Raw genomic sequence first — 24,872 nt, 5'->3', positions numbered from 1 at the left:
CACCCACCTAAATATGTCACCATCTTTTCAAATATCATCACTGTTTGGTTTATACTTTTACCAGGGGCAGGGAGCAACGCCACATGGAGCCAAATGAACACCAAAAGGAAACTAGACAGCGACAATTTTATTATGCTTCAAAACCCAAAATCAACACCTTTTTTTTTTTATTGGCTGAATAACACCTTTGTTCTCAGCTTCATCCATTGTTATTATAATCCATCATAAATCAGTGCTCTCTAACCAAACATGCCAATAGATTTTATTTATTTAAATAAAATCTATTCAAATGTGCTCTCTAACCAAACATGCCAATAGATTTTATTTATTTATTCATTTTGGCTGAAACATGCCATATTTTATTATACCTTTATTGATTTTTTCTTTTGACAAAATAAAATTAATTGGTGAAATTTTCCGCAACTTAATTATCAATGCATCCAGCTCCATCTATCAATGTATTGCCATTACTTTTTACAGATTCAAATTCTAGAACAAAACGTAGCATCAATTCCCATTTGACAATTTGGTTTCTCAAAAAAAAAAAAAAAAAATTCCCATTTGACAAGGCATACGGAGTAACAATCAAGTTACCATTTCGCAATCCATCCAACCAAATACACAAAATGATCAAAAGTTAAAAACTTAACATCATCAAAGGTTAATATACATATCAATAATATTATACCATAATAACTTTTTACAAAACTTCAAATTCAAGAGGCATCAATTCTCAAATTGATAACCGTAACATAGGGTAAAACAAACTACATTTTCACCTCCCATATAAAAAAAAAAAAGTATATCTATCTAGGTCAGCTTCGCCTCCCCAGAACATAAAACTTCTGTATCAACATACGTTATTTTTTTACTTCTGTAATAAACCTCACTTCTCTTCTTTCCTTTCATTTTTTTTCAAACATAGCATATAATTTCCATGTCAGCATCTTCCTCTCTCTTTGATATTATATGTATAATATGGATATTCATATATGACATATAATAAAATTATATATGTAATAAGTATGTAAAATTGGCAATGCCACGTCAGCAACGCCATTCGAGCCTGACCTCGCCGGAGCCAACGATGTGCTGACTGGGCTTCCGAAACGAAACGATATGGCTACTGACCATGAAAGCGGTGACCCGCTTGGAGACCCGAATGTCCTCCATTTTCAGCTCTTGGAGTCGGCGCACGTACTCCGGCACGTGAAGTAGGTCCCACACGACTCCGACCCCACCTGGCTTCAGCACTCTCACCACTTCACCCACCACTCTGGTTCTCTCCGCCGCCGCCTCCACCGTCCTCTTCCCGTACTCCTTCCCCACCGTGTGCACGAACACTCCCGATACCACCACGTCGAAGTAGTTATCGCCGAACGGCAAGCTCCGGACGTCGCCTTCTCTGCACGTCACGTACTCTCCCACTCCCTCAATCTTCGCGGTGCGTAGCGTCTTCAACGTCGTCGTTTTGTTCCGGTCCAACCCGACGACCCGACCCGAACTCCCTTCTTTTTTCAGCTGCGTTGCCACGGCGTTCAGGAGGATTCCGCGGCCGCAGCCCAGGTCGAGGGCGTGTTTGACCGTTGACCAGTCGCTGACCGCGCTGACCATCCGGAGCGCCATGTCGTGGTGGAGCGGGACGGCCGAGTAGAAGAAGTTCGCGGCGGCGAAGAAGAGGCACACGGCGGAGATAGCAGTTACGGAGCCGGTGAAGCCGGCCGCGAATCTGGCAGCGCCACCTGGGAGAGTTACGCCGGTGACGGAAAACAACGACTCGAAGAAAGCGCCCATTGCGTCGAAGTAGATTAAGTAGAGTATTGAGAGAATAGTAAAGAGCAGTGCATGGAAGAGTAGGAAAAGTAGCGTTTGCCACTGGTCTATACCGTAGATCGCGTAGATCTGAGTCCAGTCTCTGCTCGTCGTTGTTTTACCCATTTCTCTTTTTCTCTAGTTTCTTCAAAAATCTGAAAACCGTAACCAAAAAAATCATTAGTATTGTGCGTGATTGGGTCTGGTGAGTATTTAAATTGAGTGGGTGAAAATTAAATAGAAATGCCGTATGTAACACATGTTTCAATTAATTTGTGTCAGTACGATATCAAAAATATTGGTCGTTATTTTCACTTACAAATAATGAAGCTTCAGAATCAGGTAAGACTAGGGGGATTCAGATCCAGAAAAACTTTTTACCAATTCGAACACGGAAAGAAAGAAAAGAGTACAGAGTAGCAACCAGGTAGTACAGTTCCCAGACTCTTTTCTTTATTTCAGAATCAAACAACCCCGAAACTCATTTACTCTGTGACAGAGAGAACCGGGTCACAGTAATAAATCTGCAAGTGTCAGCTCAGTTCTGGTACTAAACAGTCAGTAACACAGTAAGTGGATGATGAACACAACACCACGACGATTCCGAGTGCTCCTCAAATACAGCACATTTCACGCGCTTTTACTCGTCGCTTTGTGATTTTTTGGAAAGTTAACGGAGCAAAGCCAAAAAAAAAGCTCCAGGACCTGTTAATAATGTATATAGAAAAAAAAGTGTGAGAGAGAGAGTTGGGTGTGAATTTGTACGGAGTATGAGAGAGTGTTGGGAAGTGCGATTGCGCTTTTATGTATTGTGTTTAAGTGTGTGTATGTTGTGATTGTGTGCGGGGTGGGTGATAACTGATTTTAAGGAATATTTACCGGTTCACCTGCTAACCCGGTTACTTGACCCTTTCTTTTAAAAACTTTTTATGACAAGTATGGATGGCAATTTTCAAATCTAGATTCTAGGGGTCTTTGATTTTATGATGATAAAGTTTTGGTCTTTGAAATGCCAAAGAAATTAGGTGGTACATGTACTTTTTGTAGGTAAAAACAGCCAATCAGGACTTTATTTCTCAATCAAAACTTGGGATTTTTTCAAATTTGTTGCCGGTTTTTAATTAGGAAACAAAAAATATATATATTAAAGAATACATAATATTGATTGGTTAATTTGACCAAGGAATGGCCAATGTTACGCTGACTCGGTAGTTACAAATTCACGATACTAGATTAAATAAATTTTTTTTTTTTTTAATGAAAATAAAATGTGTACGTTTTGCAGTTTCGTGTGGATGTGATGTTTTTAAGAGGTCAGTATTTTGAACCAGTTGGAAGTGTGTAATATTTGACTTTTCGAATTCAAAATAAGGTAGAGATTTTTTTTGTATTTTTTAATGGAAGTGACTTTATGAATTATGTAATGTAGCTATTAATTGAATTAATCAAGCATCCAATTTATGTTAAGTTTCAGCAGAATACGTGAAACTTGGACAAAAATTGAAAATTAACTCTGTTTGCCAAAACAACATAATTAGTGACACTGTTTTCAAATTATATTTCTTATTAACATAAGGTTTATAAACCAAATCTTTGAAGCTCGATTTTCATATTTTGATCAAGTTTGAGTTGGCATTTTTCCATATGGCGTCCACCTGAAAATCAAGTCTCTAAGACTCGATTTATATCTCGACAATTAGAAGCTCGGTTTATGTTCACAGTTTATGTTCACCTGCATCCAAGTGGATCCAAGTGGCGTCCACCTGAAAATCGAGTCTCTAAGACTTAATTTTCAAGCTTTGGTCCATAACCATCCACGTGGTTAGGGCAGCTGCTTGTCCTTAGTCCTCATAATGTGGGTCTTTGGGTAGAGCCGTTTCCTCCTCCAAAAAACCCAGCAGCTCTCTCTTCCTTTCTCACTCTCATACAAAACTCACCCCCATTACGAAACTTCAAATCAAACTCACCCTCCATTTATGCATCCTCATGTCAAGTAAGGTTTTTATAACACTCACTCTCTAGTTGTTAGTTACATATATGTATTAGGTTTTTTTATGGGTATGTATCATGACTATTTTTTAAGTAAAGTATTTATAACCTTAGCCCACCCACTTGCTTTTAAACTAATCATTACAAACATACTTTGTTATGCTGCATTTAGAGTATGTTTTCTAATAAGATAGTTAATCTAGTAAATTGAAGCTTGGTTAACTAAGTATCTTTTATATACTTATAAAATAATAAAATAATAAAAATTAAGAAGAAGTACTCGAGTATATTAACCTAATCATATAATTTAGGAAATTTGACACAAAATTAGAGTATATTAACCTAATCATATATATTGAACCTCTGTTTAAAATTGTTTAATATGGATGTAAATAATTCCTAGAAGCCTTTAAAATAAATAAATAAATTCAAGTTACATGATGTGTATGAGGTAGAGACTTACTTCAAGGATAGTGGACCACGCATTGGAGGACCATAAGCACCTACTGGCGAGCCATGCTCAACTGTCGGGCACAAATATAGGAACCTGACCCATGCCCAATATTGGACCAATAGTAAGCGCCCACCAATCTGACTAGTTGCCTTATCGCTTGCCCTGCATAACTCTCTGTACAACCATGCAAGGCAAGCACTTCCCCAACTGTACTTTCGTAGGTTGCGAAGGTCCTTCAACTACTGCACTCACATTAGATGCACCTTATCGTCGGATTTGTCCATGAAGATCGTGTCCCCCAGTAACGCTAGGATGTAGCATCGTGCGTATTTATGAAGCTGATCCTCTTCAGCATTAGGCGGCAATGGACCAGCAACTTGCTCCAAAAGCCATTTGATGACAATCCTCTGGATAGTAAGTTGCTTTGTGTTATTATTTATAGGAACAAAGCCAAGGAAGTCCCGGCACACATCCCGCCATACTTTTTGCGTGCTCCCTGTTATGGTCTCGCCATCAACAGGAAGCCCGAGAAGTACCTCGACATCCTGCAATGTGATGGTGACCTCACCATGTGGCATATGGAATGTGTGAGTCTCGAGCTACCATCGCTCCACTAAGGCCGTTATCAGGCCATGATCAATCTCTCTACTCGGGATCCTAAGGAGTCTCTCCAAACCAAGTCTCTTAATGATGTCAACAAGTCGGTCGTCCACCATTGGCTCTAACTTAGAGAACTCTTCACTGCGGTAGCGGCAGGTAAGGGCCCCCAGATCCTGCACACAACAGAACCATGGATTAATATATGGTAGCAGGTGTGTGTACATTTATGAATTAAATGAGATACCATAAGAAGGATGCAGTTCAGAACAACATATTCCAAAATATCAAGCGGATGGAAAAGGAAAACATAAAGAAGTAGAAAGCAGTGAAAAGTAAATCTACTCCATGCATAACATGCATACACAACTTGACCAAGCCTTAATCTTAATATGCGTATAAAGGTTGTATCTAATGCAAAAAACTCACAGTTAACGTGCATGAAAGATAGAATAAAGAGAAGATTTTATTTTTATTTTTGAGGTTGTTGCCATTGTTATCGGATTATGAGTTAAAATAAGCCAGGTAAGTACTACATGAACTCAATCTAAAGCCAAAAGGTAAATTAAAATACTAATCCAGCTGAGCTTCACCTTGCAGTATTAGTCACAAATACACCGGCCTTCTATTTATAGGGCTGCCACTACAAAGTTTTATTTTTTTTTAATGAATTAGAAAATTGTTATTCAACAAACCACTTTACAACAGTATTACAAATCACAGGCAGCAGTAGGCTACAAACTATCAAAGGAAACTAATTAAGGAAGTTATAAAAAACAAAGAAAGGAAACTTCCACAAGTTGCATAAGGTCCTATATTGGATAGAATTTCTAATATTTCTACACCAAAAGAGCCTATATCTAACAACATATACAATATAGTTTGCACCAGATCAGTTTCAAATCAAATCTTTCCATTGTGAATTATGGCATTCCAATTAATCCAAATATGTTAAGTAAGCACGTACAAGGGTAGAGGGGAAAGATCACTAACTGTAAGCCCATTGGCTGAATCCTTTAAAGCCATATCCCAAAAAAGCCTTAGCAATCAAGCTGTAAAAACTTTTTTGTGCGGATTGAAGATCCCCCAAATTGGTTATGACCATAGATGAGGATCAATGTTATAACTGATTTTTTGAATAAGTAACAAATGTTCTACCATTTAGACAAAAATAAAACTTCTAGTTGCCATCTCAATCATAATGCTTATTTTTCCTTGTGAAGCCTTCAACTAAATTTGATCACTCCCTACTTTGTGTGCATTGGTCTTCACTGCACCTTTCCAAGTCATCCAAGGTGACCTTTATCTTGTCATCAATTGGTGACATACATAACTTTTAATTAATGTTTTTTTTTTCCCATTAATCTATCGTTATTTTCATTGGAAAAATTATTCAATACTCCGGGAGTAACACTCCCTCCTCTCAAAGAGTAACACACAAAAAAAGTTCTAAAATAGTACACTCAACAATCAAAACAATCATAATTATGGAACACAAACCCTAAACCTCTACTTATCCATCTAAATAGCAAGAAACGACGACGACAACAACAACAACAACAACAACAACAACAAAAAAATCAAATCAAATCAAGTTGATCACACAATAAGAAAAACAACCGAAAATGTACTTCAAAAGTGGGTTTAGGAGAAGAAAATCACACCTGAGAGAATTGGAGAAGATGCTTGAGAGTGGAGATTGAGTGAGAGTGGAGAGGGTGAGTGAAAGAGGCATGACAGTGGAGAGGGTTTGTGTGAGAGGGTGAGTGATGAGTGAGAGTGGTGAGGGTGAGTGAGAGGCGTGACAGCGGAGAGGGTCTGTGTGAGAGTGAGAGGATGAGTGGTGAGTGAGAGTGGAGAGGGTGATGACAGAGGCATGAGTCTGTGTGAGAGTGAAAGGCGTGAGTCTGTGCGAGAATGAGAGAGAGAGAGGCGTGAGAGTGGAGAGACGTTAGACTTGGTTTAATTTTGAAAAAGCCCTACTAGAAATTGAGTCTCAGAGACTCGGTTTCCAGGTGGCTTCCACGGCTCAGCTGGCTTCCATGTGGATGAACACGTCACATACAAATCGATGCTTAAAGGGTTGAGATATAAATTGAGTCTTAGAGACTCGATTTCCAAGTAGACGCCACGTGAAAAAGCGTCAATTTAGACCTGATCAGAACATGAAAACTGAGCCTCAAAGACTCGGTTTATAAGCCCTAAATTGAGTCTTTTTAGACTCGAGATGTTAGTAATAAATATACTTTCAAAACAGTGCCTACTAACTATATTGTTTGGCAAACAAGATGAATTCCCAATTTTGGCCTGAAACTTGTGTTTTGGAATCAACAAAGAATTTATACCATGCATGTTTTTCCAATTATAATGTTAGTCTTAGCTTGAATGGGACTTCCCTTCTTTTTTTTTTATTTATTTATTTTTTTTTTTTATTTATAAATTTTGGGTGGCAGTATTAGCATATTAATTGTCGGCATAGATGGAAAAGCGCCAACTCAGATCTGATTAGAACATAAAAACTGAGCCTCAAAGACTTGGTTTATAAGCCCTAAATTGAGTCTTTTAGACTCGAGATGTTAGTAATAAATATACTTTCAAAATAGTGGCTACTAACTATATTGTTTGGCAAACAAGATTAATTCCCAATTTTGGCTTGAAACTTGTGTTTTTGGAATCAACAAAGAATTTATACCATGCATGTCTCTTCAATTATAATGTCAGTCTCAGCTTGAATGGGACTTTTTTTTTTGGGTGGCAGTATTAGCATATTAATTGTCGGCATAGATGGAAATCATAGGCAAAAAACCCTTGTACAAGGCATCCACAAATTTGAAGGTTCTTCATTCATTCTAGAGATTAAATCTTGTCAAACAAATTTATTAACTTCCCAAATCCCAATATACTCATATTCTTTATTTTAGTCCGATTTATTAAATTCTTGAAAGTTTATAAAGGCAGCAGTACTTAAAACTTATGTTTTCTTTTTAAGAGACAAATTATTTTGGATAAAATATTGTTTTCTTTATTAAGATTTACATAAGTTTTATTTTTCATCCTTAAATTTTAAAAATTCATTTTTCATCATTAAATTATTACAAATGTTACACTTATCAATCTTCAATTACTTTTTTTTTTCATTCATAAATTATTATTAAAAAAATTCTTCTTTATTTTTATTCCTAAACTATTAAAATATTTTATTATTATTTTAAAGTATAAGAACAAAAAACAAATATTTAATGTTCAAACGAAAAACAAAATTTATGCAAACCAAGAACGAACCAATTATTTAAATCATGTTCCTTTAAATATTTATATTTTTAAAACTAAACAATTAAAATTGAATTACTTGTTTCAAAATAAAAATTGCTTTAAATTAATATACAAAGATTGATTGGTTTGAGTAGGGAAGGCCAATGTTGCACAGACTCGGTTGTCACAAATTCACAATACGAGAATAACATTGGTTCCCATCAAAAAAGAAAAAAAAAGAAATGGTTGAGTGAGCCAACGTACATTGTTAATTAGTTTTATGAAAATAAAATATAGGTTTTGTAGTTTTGTATGAATGTGATATTTTAAAGGGTCAATATTTGAATGAGTTAAAAGTGTGTAATATCTGACTTTTCGGAGTTCAAAATAAAGTAAGATTTATGTAACTTGAAATACGGAGTACGGAGTTAAAAGTGTGTAATATCTTACGAAATACAGAGTCCAATTTATGTTAAGTTTTCATCATAATGATGGTGAAAGTGAAACTTGTGTTTTAGGAATCAATCCAAATTCAAAGTAAGATCCCATGAATGGGACTTTTTGTTTTTGGTAATACATAATCTTTCATGTAATTTACTTGCATGTTCTACCATTTTTTTCCCCTTTTCTATTTAATTGGAGGCAAAATTACTAATTGTCAGCATAGAAGGCAACCACAAATTTGAAGGGTACTTCAGCCCAGAGATAAAATCTTGTCAAAAAAATTTATTGACTTCCCAATTCATACTTTTTATTTTAGTTTGATTAAGATTCTTGAAAAAATTTATGTTTGTTTTGCCAAAAACCTTATAACTCGAATGATTGAGATATCTTAATATTTCCAGTAAAGACATAAAAAGTTTAAATCCCTAGTCCCCATTGTAAATAAAAACTACTTTATAAATTTATAATGTTGGAAGTATTTTACCCATGGTTAATTCTTTGTTATTGATAATTTACGAGTTCCATTGCAGAGTTGCAACCAAGGAGTTGATTAGAGTTCAAACTTCATATACAATACCATTACAAAGTCTATCATAGAGTTTAGCTTCTCTCAAGTTTTTTTTGTGCACTAAAAGCGACACCAAATTAATACGTATTTTAAAATGGGTCCGGTTAATGTGTGCCCTTAGGGCACACATTAAGCTTTCTGTTTTTAGAAACATTTTTTCGGGAATTGAAAAAACTGTCATTACTTTTTCAATTCTCAAGAAAATTTTTTTCAAAAATGGAAATTAATGTGTGCCCTAAGGGCACACATTAGTAAAATCCTTTTAAAATAACCATTTATCAGTCTGGTATCCGACTTTATATTTCTATACACAAGACATACGCCTCACCTCTATCATAACACATGCCCATATAATCCAATAGTTAATTTCAAGCACATGAATTTGCATAAAACCTGCTTTCAAAAAAGAAAAAAGAAAAAAGAAAAAAAAGAATTTGCATACAACCTCAACTTCTCATGTTCTTATTCTACCATCCACACAAACTGTTAAATGGCACTAGAAAATTTGAGCATAATAGGCTCCGCCAATCATGCAATGGGGTTAAAATATCAAGACCGTACAAGAAACGCCATCGGGATTGATGTAATTGAAGCTTTTAATTCCGACTTTTTGTCAAAGCAGTCACTACACCAGTCATCACCGTGGCTCCTCTGTTCCCTTTGATAACGGGCCACAAAGTTAAACGTATCCCTCACCAAAGTCCAAAAGTTCAATCTTCCATATTTGCCACTGCATGGACCCAAGCTTTCCTTTATTTTTCAGTGACCCAACTACCCTTAGACTTTTGCTTTAAATGCTTACAAAAATAGTGCTTAGAATGCTCAGTTGCTCACTTCACTTTTGTCGACGTGCTTCTTCTTGTTAAGCCCCTAAGACAAACTTGTCCTTTCCTTTATTAAAGTGTATATATGTTAACTTATAAACTTGTCAACTGGTTCAATTTGGTAAAAGCCTTTCTTGTTTCATACTTCATACTTGGCTAATTGGCTTACTGTTCAAGGGTCAAAATTACAAGTTTGACGCCCCCTACAAATATTGTACCATTTACTTTGATTGGTTGTTGTGAAATTCGAAAGAGGTAATATTGGGGAAGAGAAGGCACTATTTTTTAAGAAGGTAAAGGCATTTAACTTGAAATGGGCATATTAATACCCAAAAAAAAAAAAAAAAAAAAATCAAATCCCCTAACCTCGTCACATATTATACCAATTTTCCACCTTAGATTTAGAGTACTCTATTAATTTTGAAATTTATCTGATTTCTTAAAATACTCTAATTGACAATCGGTTGTTTTTCGAAATTTAAAATCTTTTGATATATTGAAAAAAATTTCATGTCATATCACTGGTCATAGTCACACAGTTTGATTAAAGTAATACTCAATTAAATTTGTAATGTGGCTTCAATTGATTAGTATTCCATGGAAAGTAGACTATATAATTTTATACAATTTTCGTCCAACAAGTTACAAAATTTTCCGGGTCTCATTCAATTCATTATATACAAAGTTATCAAAATCAGGATCCTACATAAGATTGTGGGAGGTTAATGGAATTGTGAATCATAGGACTAGATTGTGGATCGTAAGATCTTTTTTTTAAGGGGGAAAAAAAAAAACAAAAAACACATTGGTAATGGCTTTGTATATTTAATAATCTCATAAAGTATGAATTCATCCATAAAAATCAAAGATTTGCATCAATATTTTTTTGAGAAGAAAATTTGCATCAATATGATATCATCTTTATATCATTAGTTGTTGTGTGACCTATGATTATATCTATCCTCTATACTAATAAAACAAATATATTTAAGTTTTAACCCAATGCATCCAAAAATTTCATCAGATGTTTAATTAGTCATCAAATGCCAAAATAACTATCATCAACACATTTGGAAAATATTTTCCAAGGTCTAAGTTCCAAATTCAAAATCCAAAATAAATTTGCAAATGGCAACTAGCTTAAGTAGCTAATTATAATATAAAATCTAAAAGCAAAATCCGGTTGGAGAGGATGGAGAGAATGTGAGTGTCGTTAAGTTGATTTTAGGGGTTTAAGAACAAGTTTTTAATATAACGTGAGTTACTTTTTCAATAATATAAGGTATATTAATTCATTTTTATAATGAGTATAATGTCTTGGGTTCGAGAGCTAAGTGAGAGAGGAACACATTTTTATCCATTGGGTTGATTGAGTTTTTTATTCAAGGTAAATTAAAGCAAATTTGGATTTTTAGTAGGATCATTTAGGATCGTAGAATCAGTCTAATCCCACATGATCCTACCGATCCTACATTTGATCTTGAAAATGCACAATCTTACTGCAATTTGAGTCATTTTGGTTTAGTAGGATTGTATAATCCTACCATTCGACTCTCGATCTTGAAAACTATAGTTATATATCAATTTTTTTAAATCAATTGTGTTTATTTTTTTTAAATAACATAATTCATTAAATTTTCATGCAACTAAAAAATAAATATAGATGATTTTATAAATTGTCACATAATTGATTTAAAAAATTTTACATTAGGGATAAAATTTGTTGTTTTCAAAAATAATGTTTCTGTTCATATAAAAGGGACACACATTTTTTTTTTTTGGGGGGGGGGGTTATATTCCCTCGAGGACAATTTAGTCAATGGAACCAACAAGGCTAACGAACCATTTAAAGATTTGGATTAAATGACACAATGGGATAGTACTAGTCCTACCCTACCCCAAAAAACCAAAACAAAGAGTAGGTCCCACTTTCTTTAAATGAAGGAAGTGGGTTCCAAGCTAATGTAACGCGGGAACGACAGAAAGCGACGCGCTGAGGCAGGCACGAACCCGACCGCTTTTGACGATTTTCCACTAAAGTATGTACCATGTATGGTAGCTACCACCGACTCAAACCCTATAGGCCATAGCAAAACCCCACTCTAAAACTAGCTAAATTATCTACCTCATATATCCTCTCTCAATGATAACGTCGGTTAGATCCAAATCACATGATCATCTCACTGCAGAAGATATCGAGCTCCTTTTTTTTTTATTTTTTTTATTTTTTTATTTTTAATTTTAATTTTTACTAACAAGTTCAAAATATATGACTTACACTTTTGAATCTACAAGACTAAAATGACTCAGATTTCATCACAAAGTATAGTTAATTTGTGTCATGGATCAAAAGTCAAAATTTATGTGCTCTCCTGTTTAGTGATGTTTGATCAGAAATTTCTTTATCATGTTTTACTGATGTTTGTGCACCCATTTCAACAAAATTTTAAATGAAAGTTTGAGACTGCAGGGACGGACCAGGTGGAGGCCCAAGGGGGCCCGGGCCCCCTGGGTCCAATATTTACATATATATATATATATATATATAGTTATAATATATTTCATTTATGTTATTAAGCCTCTTCCAAAACAAACTTTAGACGCTCTTTCTTTTCAATAAGCCTAATTAGGCTTACCCAATTAGTAACTATTTAATCTAAAAATTTCATAAAAACAATAAAAATATTTACAATTGTGATTGTATTTTTAACCCAAAAAAAAACAATTTTACTACCAAAGAACCAAAAAATTATGTGTTATTGGAAAAATTAAAGCAAAATTTTTTGTAATTAAAGTAAATTGGTATAAATATCAGTTGACTGTAGCAAGTTGTTAAAAATAAAATACAATATTTTATTAAGATTATATCTCTTCCTTCAATTAAATAACTCAAATTATCTTGCTTCCTTTATTATTTTAATGAGTTGTTTATATTATTTTAAACGAAGTGATAAAAAAAAAATTGATATTGGGAGTATTGTAAAGTGATGTGATAAAAGTTAAAATTTCTAGTACCACTACTGTGAATGCTCTAATTTAAAATAATAATAAAAAATCCTAACTAGCCTAGTATTAAAAAAAAAATTGTTTTTGTTTTTGTCTTTGTTGGTGAATGATTGCATCTTAATGTATTTAGAAATAACAATTTTGAGTATTTATAATTTTTTAATACTATATGGATACCTATTCGGAGGGTTTTTTTTTTTTTTTTTTTTTTTTAATTTTATATTCCAGCCTTAAAATCCTGGGTCTGTCCATGTTTGAGAGGAAACAAACTTTTTGGTTATATAAAGTCCAAGTAGTAATTAGTCTTTTTTGGTCACATAATATAAGATCAATGCATTTATGAATCGCCACCCTTTCTTTTTAACCTCCTCCGAGATCATGACAAAGAAAAAATATATATTAAATTGCTTAAGCCATCAATTTCTTATGCTTGTACATAAATTTTGTTTTCCTTTCATCATAATTATATATATATATATATATATATATCCACCATTCAAAAAATAATATAAACATAGATCCAAAATGAGGGTTATACTAACTTGTGAAGCAAAATTATGAACATCAATTTAACCCGTTTTGAATAATCATATTAAATACAACAAAAGAAAAGGCTGAACACATTTCTACTCAATGCTGGTCTATTAACCAAAAACATGTTCAAGGATACAGTTCTTGATTTGCCAATCTGGCCCATATGGTTTTTTTTAAACAACTAAATATGATTTAAGGGTAGCAAAGACTAGTTGTTATCTAAATTAACCTGTTAAGGCAATTGGTTTCTTTCCCAACCCTTCATCCTACATGTACTAGCTGTGTACCTTGCTTAATGTAGATTATTGGATGCTGTCAATTTGAAAAAATTTGAGAGCAACTAGGTGGCTTAGTAATAATTAATTCTCTTCTTGCTTTGATAGTAATAATTCTCTTCTAGATACCACGTAGCATGCGTAGGTAGCCTTACTTTTAGCAATAGTTAGTGCAATAATAGTGATCATTGTATGCCATGGGACCATAGATTTCCAACTAAACAGAACAGCATTAGTGAATGGTCTGAGAAAGAAAAAAAAAAAAGAAAAGAAAACAATGATGAAGTATAACTCTTTTCTGTGCATTATTAAAAGAAATTTAAGCTATGAAACTTTAAAATTTTTCATTTTGTGCTGAGTTTCTGTTGTAATAGAGTAGTGATCATTGCTTACTAATATAACCATAAAATAACGATGTATGTAATAGTTTTGAAGGACCCGTGTAGTATATATTTATCCGTTACTTCTTCTTAGTTTTTCTTAATGAACTCCTTTGTCTCTAGTTCATAAGCTACCGTAAAAAAGCTTTAAAAAACTTACATTGCATGGCACAATTGTGGATTTCATGTTATATATGCCAATTCGACGAACTGTTATATGGTTGTCGGTGCTTCTAGAATCTAGTTCTCTTGTCATATTCAGTAACCATATATGGACTTACGTAAATTAACTACTACTACAACTATGCCAAAACAAAGATATTAATCTAAAATAACGTATTTTGTTTGGTTTCTCATTTTCTCGATTTATTATACTCCCCGACCTTGGGGCTTGGCTTGTCTGGTGCTAGCTGCGTTTTAAATTATTGATGAATACGACTTTTCCATAGATAAAATATATAATATAGTGGATTAATATACAATTCCAAAAAAAAATTAAATTGTGGATTAATATATGTTGCCTTCTTCTTAGCCATAAAACCTTTGTCGGAACTCAAATCTCTATAACAGTATAACTACGCATGCGAAGGATACTAGTGCTAATATACCATCTGTGCTAACACTTTGTTATTATTATTATTATTTTCTCTCTCTCTCTCTCTCTCTCTCTCTCTCTATTATAAAAAAGCTTTACTTGTTGAGCACAAAGAATAGCGCATATCATAGGACAACGGCCCTAAACACCGGGTGGCAGTGACGCAGCTCTGAAACTTAAAAGATTAGATAAGATTAGATTATGCATTCAAATGGGCACATCATAGGAGATAGTCCTCAATCCGTGTAATATGGTATATGCATGTATGAAACAGCCAGAAAATAAATAAATAAATAAATATATATATATATATATATTTTTTTTTTATATATTTTGTTCGATCTGTAATAGGGAATGCATGAGCAAACTGATAAGAAACGATCAGAGTACACAATAAGACAAAGAGGTGAAATACACTATCTGGGGGAGTAGTACTATCCATTTGCATATCTATTATGTGATTGTTAACAACAATTTTTTTTTAAAAACTTTTTTTTGGCAGTTTTTTGTCTTTTTATTTTTTATTTATTTACAGTTTTATGTCATATTTTTAGTTTTATAAGCTGAGGCCAGCTTCATATATAGAGAGATTATTAAAATAAATTGTAGGGTTACTTATATATTTTTTGGACTAATTATAACTTACCCACATGTGGTTTGGCCGAAATTTAAGTTACTTATCCGTGGTTTAAAATTTGGTACTATAACCATCTGAGGTGAACTCAATTAGAATTTCATTATCCACCTTTGTTAAAAATGAGGTTAAATATGTTTTTTTTTTTTTTTTGTCTCTTTTTTCAAAACATAAAAAACATAAAAGAATAAGAGAAAACAAGATTAAAAGGTAAGGGTTTTGTAAAAATGAAGAAACCAGAGTTATTGGTCTGATGTAGAAGAAACCAGAAGCTCAATTGAAGGAATTGTTGATCTAACATGTTGGACATGTTGGAAGTCTGGTTCACTAACATCAAGAGACTGGGTATACCCAATTATGTGGTTGTTGCTTTGGATGAAGAGATTGCCGATTCTGTGAATCAAAATATGTTCTGGTGTATAAGAGAGATCCAAATGAAGGTATTGATTCAGTTGCGAGGACAGGAGGGAACCATGCTGTCTCAGGGTTGAAATTTCGTATTCCTTTTTTTTTTTTTTTTTTTTGCTGAATTCTATTAAATCAATAGTTGCTTTTAGCTGGGTAAAATGGACGGCATAGCTCGTGTCTGCATTTTAAAACTTTCTTATTTCAGCCAACACATATTTAATTAATACTGAACACTCACCTGAAAAGCATCCTAGAGTGGGTGAAATGGATTGCAATAGCTAAAAGCACCGAAATTTCGTATTCTAAGAGAGTTTTTGCAATTGGGGTTAGTTGTTCTTCTATCAGATGTTGATATTGTATATTTGCAAAATTCTTTTCATTATCGTTATCGAGATTTAGATGTGGAGTCCATGACTGATGGTCATAATAATATGAAAGCTTATGGGTATAATGATGTCTTTGATGAACCTGCAATGGGTTGGGCTCGAAGCTCGATATACTCATACAATGCAGATATGGGTCTACAACTCTGGTTTCTTCTATTCAATTGAGCTTCTGGTTTCTTAATCATTAGACCAATAACTTTGGTTTCTTCATTTTTACAAAAACCTTACATTTTGATTTTATTTTCTCTTATTATTTATTTATTTATTTTTAATGTTTTGAGAGGAGAGAGACATAAAAGATGACAAAAATACATATTTAACCTCATTTTTAATAGAGATGATTAACGGTACTCATACTGAGCTAATCTCAGGTGGATAAAGTGTCAAATTTTAAACCACATATAGGTAACTTAAATTTTGACCAAACTACAGATACTAGTTGTAATTAGCCCATATATTTTTCTTTCATTTATCTAATTTTTTTTTATTCGATAGGACTCACATTAGGGAAATACCTTGTTAACATTTAATTTACTGACTTTCTGATTTTATATATGTAGAAGAGGATGTTCAAACTGTCCTAGAGGCTAGAGGTCACCTGCGTTTGTAGATATCTACAATTGTATGAGTCTTGCAATTAGTTCAATTGAAACTTATTGATATTTTCAATGGCAATTTCCATAATTCAAATTTCATCTATCTTAACAATCAAATTTAAACCAAATATATATATATATATATATATATATTGTTAGAGATATATATTAGTCCATTAGCATAGGCCCAAACCTAATTCTACTTTGTGTGCAAGTCAAGTCTTCTACTTGTACTAGAAGTCTATTAGTTTAGGGTTTAGTATACTATATATACACATGTTATAATTTATTGTAACACAAAATTTGTATTACACTCTAATATATTATTGATGTAGCCCTTTAGGGTTTTCTCCGTGGATGTAGGCTGTTAAGCTGAATCACGTAACTCTCGTGTGTTACTGTGTTCTATACTTTATGTTTTCGCTTCCGCATCCATACTAGCATATTCAACATGATGTATCAATGCTAATATTTAACATGGTATCAGAGCCACCTTTCTGTGGTCATGGTTTTCAGTCCTTACGGTATATTTTAGAGTAATCTTTGTTTTCCTCGGTGTTTTTTTTCGCTGCGTTCATCTTCTTTGGTTTCCTACTACTGCCGTCAAAACTCTCTGGTATAGTCAAGCCACCGTTAGAAGTCGCATCAACACTGCAAGATCATTGCCTTCCTCAAACTACTGTCACAGAGCCAAACTTTATTCAAGGGATCTTCTCAACCTTATCAAATCTCAAGATTTTATCAAGATTCCATCTTGAGTTTGAGAGAGGGTGTTAGAGATATATTAGCCCATTAGCATAGGCCCAAGCCTAATTCTACTTTGTGTGCAAACCAAGTCTCTTACTTGTACTAGAAGTCTATTAGTTTAGGGTTTAGTCTACTATATATACACATGTTATGATTTATTGTAACACAAGATTTGTACTACACTTTAATATATTATTGATGTAACCTTTTAGGGTTTCCTCCGTGGATGTAGCTCTGTTAGGCTGAACCACGTAATTCTCGTGTGTTACTGTGTTCTATACTTTATACTTTTGCTTTCGATTCCACATCCATACTAGCATATTCAATATGGTGTATCAATGCAAATATTTAACATATATAAAATAACAAACCTTGAATATAAATCTCACAAAAGCGATAGAATGCCCTAGAGGCCAAAAGCTAACGACAATGGATACTAAGACGTTAGAGTGAATACAGGATAGTTACCTTGTAAACGCAAGACAAAATTTTAATAAAGAAATTTACTTATTAAGTTGTTAATGCAATATCAATCATGTTTATTATAGTATTAATCCTTTTTTGATAGATTGATAGTGTGAGAGATAAGCAATGCGGAGCTGGAACCCATAAAGTAATTATTTATGACATATATTTCAAAATATACTGTGCATGAATCGGGACGTCGGCTAGTAGTACAAAGTACAAACTAGGTCAAGGTGTAAAAATATTGTTTTATACGGTGAGTGTCATTAGAAAAAGAAACACCTCTCTCTTTTCTTTCTCTGCCGGCTTATAAAGGAACCATGGTTTTCGCATTCCTTTGTCTAAAACGATTTAATTAAGTTTTTCTCCACTCTTCCTAAATATATATATATATATATATATATATATATATATATATATATATCTTGATGTATTTATTTAATTTGGTGAGCACCTTCAATTTGTCGCAGACTCGCAGCCAGTAGTGGTCAAAACTAATGGGAGAAAAATAATAACATGGGCTTTTTTTTTTGTTTAGTGGAAAAATACCCATTCCATTAATTAATCATCAGAAGATAAGACCTAACTTTGACTTACATTAACTAATCTTTTCTACGTCTAAGGCTTCCAATAAACTTCTTTACATTAATAAAGGATAATTTGTCAAACGAAATTTTTTAAAATTTAATGTAACTACCAGCTGGCCAAGTTCTTCATCTGCAGGTCTTAGTATAAATAAATAAATAAATAAATATATATATATATATATATATATAAGAGTCTAAGAGATTCTCATCTATAATATGAAATTCAAAAACTTTGAAGAGTACATTTTTTTTATTATAAAAAGTATAATATACAATATTGATTTTTTTTTTAATACTTCTCTAAAAATACTCCAAATTTAAAGCAAATTTTAATACTGTTATTGATATTATAGCTGGTTCTATTATCTTATACATCAATTTTTTATTTTGAAACTATTGTCTTTCTTAAATATATTGAATTTTTTATATAAATTAGATCATTGTTAGGTATATATGTTTTAGTGTTGGGAAACTGTGTCAAATTGTAAATTAAATTGTGTGTCAAATTACGTCAATGTGTGGGTTTTGTTGTGTCTTAAAATGTTAATTGATAATCAAGTTGAACATATAAAAACTGTTCAAGAAAATAGAAGTTCTTGTCTTATAAATCGTAAGCTCAACTCCAACCTTGATACCACCTTGATTAGTCAAGCCTTGAAAGTGAAGTATCTATTTCTTCAACTCCAATCTCGATAGCAACCTCAATCGGTTGAGCTACCTCGACTCCACCTCGATATGTCAAGACTAGGAAATCAATGTGAAAAGCCCAATAATTTGTCTATTTCAAGCCCAATTCAAGTCATACTTGATGGGATATAAAAGGGATGTTATGGGTGACCCTAGAGAGGGTTTCTAGAGGGAAAAAAGCTTTGTTTGTGTGGTTAGGGTTCTGTAACAAAGTTTTTCTCAATTTCACTATCAGAGAGCTCTAAGTAATTTTGAAGATTAGTGGGTGAAGAAGTTGAAGTCATAGTTCCTACCACAGACTTATTGTTGTGAACAAAACTTTCAAGATGTTCTTAAAGTCAATCGGCGAAATTCTAGTCATGATCATGGGTGCGTTATCTGTGGACAAAATTCATATGATTGAAGAATCCAAAGGTTCTGGTATAGTGAAAGGTTTTCTCTATAAGTTATCAGTGGGTTGTGGAGTCTAGAAAAATTTTTTTACTTAATTTTAAAACTTGTTTTATCATATTGAATTTACTTTATTGGGATAGTTTCCATGTAGTGATTTTTTTTCCCCTTGGATTTTTCACTTCATTAACATATCGCTGTCTTTTTTTTTTTTTTTTTTGAGAAACTAGACCAGTACGTTTGGGAATTTATTCAAAAACTTGAAAATTCAGTGAACATTCCTTACTACAATAGCATCCCTTAAAACAAGAGGGATAATATCAGGTGGAGAGTCCTCCAACCAGACTTGATGACTTGTCACAATGCTTGCTTTTTTTGCTAGTGCATCAGCAACAGAGTTACAAGCTCGAGGAACATGATGAAATTCTACTAGTTGAAAACCCGAAGCTAGTGCACAAATGTCCTCTATAATATTTCCATAGCTGGTCTGATCGCCATTGGCCACGGTAATTGCCTTGATGATCATAGTTGAGTCACCTTCAAACACCACTCGAGTCAAACCAATTTCTGCAGCAAACTTCACTGCTCGGCAAGACGCAAGAGCTTCCACAACTGCTACTAATTGAGGCATCGAAATTGGCATCGAGAGAGCACCAATAACCTCACCAACACAATCACGTACAATAACTCCAATGCTTGCTGACTTGGTGGACCTAAATGTGGCTGCATCAAAGTTCACCTTATAGGAATTAGTTTCAAGGGGTTTCCATTGTTGCATAACGATTGGATTAGGGGGTGCAGGGGGCTCAGCCTGAAATGCAAGGAATTCTTGGAGGAGGGTACCAGCCATACTACAAATCTTGGTGAGTGGATGAACTGGGCAATCAAAATGCTTAGTGTTACGCCTATTCCACAGCAACCATGCCGTGATTGAGAAAAGTCCCAACTTGTAGTCGTCCTGAGAATGCATGAACTTGGAAAAAAGGTTGCTGAAAGACACAGGCTGCCTAGCTACGTCTTGGTGGAACCACTTCATTGAATGCCACACACACGCAATTTCTTTGCAAAACCAAAGAGCATGCAGTGTGTCCTCTGTTCGATCTTGGTAACCCGCACAGATTTCAGTTATGACAATATGGCTGTGGTGGAGCTTCACCATGGTGGGTAGAGCATTATTACACGCCTTCCAAACGAAATGCTTGATTTTGTTTGGGGTCCGGAGCTGCCAAATTCTCTTCCAGAATTGTCTCTGAACTTCACGGTTTGAAGGACCTGCACTATGAGCTAAATCACATGGTATAATCAATTTATAGGCACTACTAGTAGTAAACATACCCAAAGGGGTATAAGCCCAAATGATTCGATCAGGGGGGAGCTTTTCACTCAAAGGAATGCCAAGAATTTCCGAGGCTTCTTGGGGCAGAAACAGCTGTTGCACTACATCGGTTTTCCATGCTGCATTGTCTTTGTCTATGAGTTCACTCACCTTAGTATCAGGTGGCATCTGAGGGATTAGGGAGACGACAAACTTGCTCAATTGTGAAGGCAACCACTTGTCCTTTTTTATGCGAACTGATTCACCATTGCCAATGCGCCATACCATCCCTTTTTGAATCATGTCTCTTGCGCTAAGGATGCTCTTCCATGCATAGGACCCAACCCTTGAGTCTTCTGCATCTAAGATCGAGCACTCAGGGAAAAATCTAGCTTTGAATACTCGATAACACAAGGAATCCGGGTTCTTGATCATCCTCCATACTTGCTTGGCTAATAAAGCTTCATTGAACTTCTCAATTTCTTTGAAGCCCAATCCCCCAACTTCTTTAGCTTCGCATAATCTCTCCCACTTCACCTAATGCACCTTTCTACTATCACCGCTATAACCCCACCAAAACTTTCGTATTAATACTTCCAATTCGTTTATAAGACCCCTAGGGAGCTTGAAACAATTCATCATGTATGTCGGAATTGCTTGAATGACTGATTTGATAAGGACTTCCCTCTCGGCTTGAGATAAAAGCTTTTCCTTCCATCCTTGGTGTTTTTTCCATACCCTTTCCTTCAAGTATACAAAGCTTTGCCTTTTTGCACGGCCTACAAGTGCAGGTAATCCCAAATATTTTTCATATTGTCTAATAGTTGGGACACCCAGAAATTGTTGAATCTGAACTTGAGTATCATGGAGGGTATTTGAGCTGAAAAATATGTTTGTCTTGTCCCGGTTAATTTTTTGCCCTAAGCCTCTCTCACAAATAGCTAGGATATCAAGGATTTTTTAACATTCTTCCTCCTTGGCTCGACAAAATAGCACACTATCATCTGCAAAATATAGGTGTGATACCCTTAGGCCATTTCTGCAAATTGACACCCCTTGGATAAGCCCCTCCACTTCAGCTTTGTGAATCAAGCTTTGGAGTCCCATATCACACATGAGTAAAAGTTATGGAGACAGTGGATCACCTTGTCTCAGACCCCGACTTGGTTTGATGTTTCCAACATATCGCCATCTTCATTGTGATTGATCTTGTGCAATTGGTGAAATATTACTTTACATTCGATATATGCTTAAATAGTTTGTGTTTGAGAATTGTGAATTGGCATAATTGGACTAATTAAAAAACTTGATTAATCCACATAAAAGTGTGATCCTACGTACACATGTAGATGCATTTAGCATTTTAAAACTAAACCATTTTTTAAAAAAAATTTAATACTAATATGATAGCATAGTGAGATGTTGTTTGAAAGTTCAAAATACAATTGAAAATTGGGGAAAAAAAATGCTTTATATATAATTACACAATTATCTTGATTTTTAGAATTATTACTAAATTATCATTTTATATATTATATATTAAAACTAGACATAGAAGTCATGGTTGTGCTAAGTGGCTACTCTCACTAATTAGTAAATTATATATATATATATATATATATATATTAGAATATATTTCCTCAAATTAAGGGATAATACTTAACAACTATCTAATTTTTAAAATATTATCAATTTTTTTTAAACTTAAATCCCACACAACCCACATTTTTGTTTTTATTTTTTTCCTTAAGGTGCAACTTACATTTTATTGATTAGTATTATTAAATTAATATTTCATTAGGATATTAATTTACATGGCTCTTGATTAAGGGATAAGATTTAACAATAATTTAATTTAGATAAAAATTTATCATCAAAGTTTTAAAATTTAAAATTATACTCCAACTAAAAGTCTATTATCAAAATTTTCTCACACAACCAAAATTTTTGTTTTTGCTTTTTTCCCTCAAGTTGCATCTTACATTTTATTAATTATTATTAAATTAGTATTTTAATTTATTAGGATATTAGCTACAAAACTCTATAATAAAAGTTAGGCTTAGAAGTCATAGTTGCGCCAAGTGGCTACTCTCACTAATCAGTAAATTATGTATATATATATATATATATATATATTTGTTAGGGTATATTCCTCAAATTAAGGGATAATATTTAAAAACACTCTAATTTAAAAAGTATTATAAAAATTTTCTAAACTTAAATCCCACACAAAACATGTTTTTGTCTTTGTTTTTTTTGTTTTCCTTAAGTTGCATCTTACGTTTTATTAATTATTATTAAATTAATATTTTATTAGAATATTACGCTATAAGGTTTTTGACTAAGGGATATGATTTAACAATAATTTAATTTAGATAAAAATTTATCATCTAGGTTTTAGTAATTTAAATTCCACTCCAGCTAAATATCTATTATCAAAATTTTCCCACACAACCCATGTTTTATTTATTTTTCCTCAAGTTGCATCTTACATTTTATTAATTATTAATAAATTAGTATTTTATTAGGATATTAAGCTACAAAGCTCTTGATTAAGGGATTAGATTTAACAATAATTTAATGTAGATAAAAATTTATTATCTAGGTTTTAGAAATTTAAATTATACTCCAACTAAAAGTTTATGGTTGATTGTCAAAAATTTTAGAACTTATATATATATATATATATATATATATATTTTTTTTTTCAGTCATGAATTTTTGATCCAATCCCTCTTAACCAAGAAGTCATCCCTATAATTAAATCTCACATAATACACCTCAAATTATTGTATATTTTTTTTCACTTTTTTTTTTCCAGATGCAACTTATGCTTATGTTTTAATCTAATAAATCCATTTTATTTATTGTTCTTTGATTTTGAATTTGTGTGCAAGATATTATGCCAAGGAAGTTTACTATAAATAAGAAAAATAATGGACACTCATTTAAGTTCTTGGTTCTCTTATGTAAGTTTAATTTTTTTTTTTTTAATTTTGAAATCTTCTGTGTATGTTTTGATTTTGGGTTTTTATTTTTTATTTTTTTTATTGTATTTAATTTGTGAGTGTGTTGATTTTTTTAATTAGACTATCTTTAGAGAAAAGCCAGTATTGATGAACTATTTTGTTTACAAATGTTTGTGTTGGCTAAGACATAGATTAAACATAACCCAAATAGGGAATGGTCAAACTCATTTCATATCTCATATAAAGAAATTAACACAAATTAAGCACAAAGAAAAATTTTTAAATAAAAAATAGACAAATACTGATAAAGTCATAAGCATTTATCATATAACTTAAAGTAATTTATTTTATTTTATTAAAATAATATATTATATAATAAAATTTGGGCTTAGAAGCCGTACTTGCATCAAGTGGCTACTCTCACTAATTAGAAAATTAATTTTGTATTATTTGTTAGTATAGATTTCCTCAAATTAAGTGATAATATTTAACAACTACTTATTTAATTTAGGTAAAACTTTATCATTTAAATTCTATTCAAAATAAAAGTCTATTATAAAAAAAATTCTAAAATTAAATCCCAAACAACAAACCATGTTTTCTTCCTTAAAAAAAAAAATAAAAAAAAAAAACCATGCTTTGACTTCTACTCCAACTAAAAGTATATTATCAACATTTTAAGAACAACTAATTAGTAAATTAATTTTATACATTTAAACTTCAACAAATTAAAATTCTAAACTTAAATCCCATAAAACAACCCAAGTTTTCTTTCTCAAAAAAAAAAAAAAAAAAAAAACCTTTTGACTTCTACTCCAACTAAAAGTCTATTATCAATATTTTAAGAACAACTAATTAGTAAATTAATTTAATTTTTTTTATTATGATATATATTTCCTCAAATTAAAGTCAAAACTCTAAACAATTAGAACTTAAAGCAATTGTTTAAAAAAAAATT

The 24,872-nt window shown here is 32.8% G+C and overlaps 1 protein-coding gene across 1 annotated transcript; it reads right to left on the bottom strand.

The window, feature by feature from the left end:
- Positions 1–656: 656 nt before the first annotated feature.
- LOC115954535 lies at positions 657–2,638 on the bottom strand. Its single transcript, XM_031072406.1, has 2 exons — positions 2,132–2,638; positions 657–1,967 (listed from the first exon to the last, which is right to left on the bottom strand). The coding sequence occupies exon 2, from the start codon at positions 1,936–1,938 to the stop codon at positions 1,048–1,050; it is 891 nt and encodes a 296-aa protein (XP_030928266.1). The 5' UTR covers positions 1,939–1,967; positions 2,132–2,638; the 3' UTR covers positions 657–1,047.
- Positions 2,639–24,872: the final 22,234 nt, after the last annotated feature.

This window comes from Quercus lobata, chromosome 8, assembly GCF_001633185.2.
Source record: "Quercus lobata isolate SW786 chromosome 8, ValleyOak3.0 Primary Assembly, whole genome shotgun sequence".
In the NCBI taxonomy this organism is placed as follows: domain Eukaryota; kingdom Viridiplantae; phylum Streptophyta; class Magnoliopsida; order Fagales; family Fagaceae; genus Quercus; species Quercus lobata.
Note: the sequence above shows the minus strand (reverse complement) of the source record. Positions and strands in the feature narration are given on the sequence as shown.

Coding starts and splice junctions, on each gene's coding strand:
- LOC115954535 (XM_031072406.1), bottom strand. CDS start 1,938: ATGGGTAAAACAACGACGAGCAGAGACTGGACTCAGATCTACGCGATC.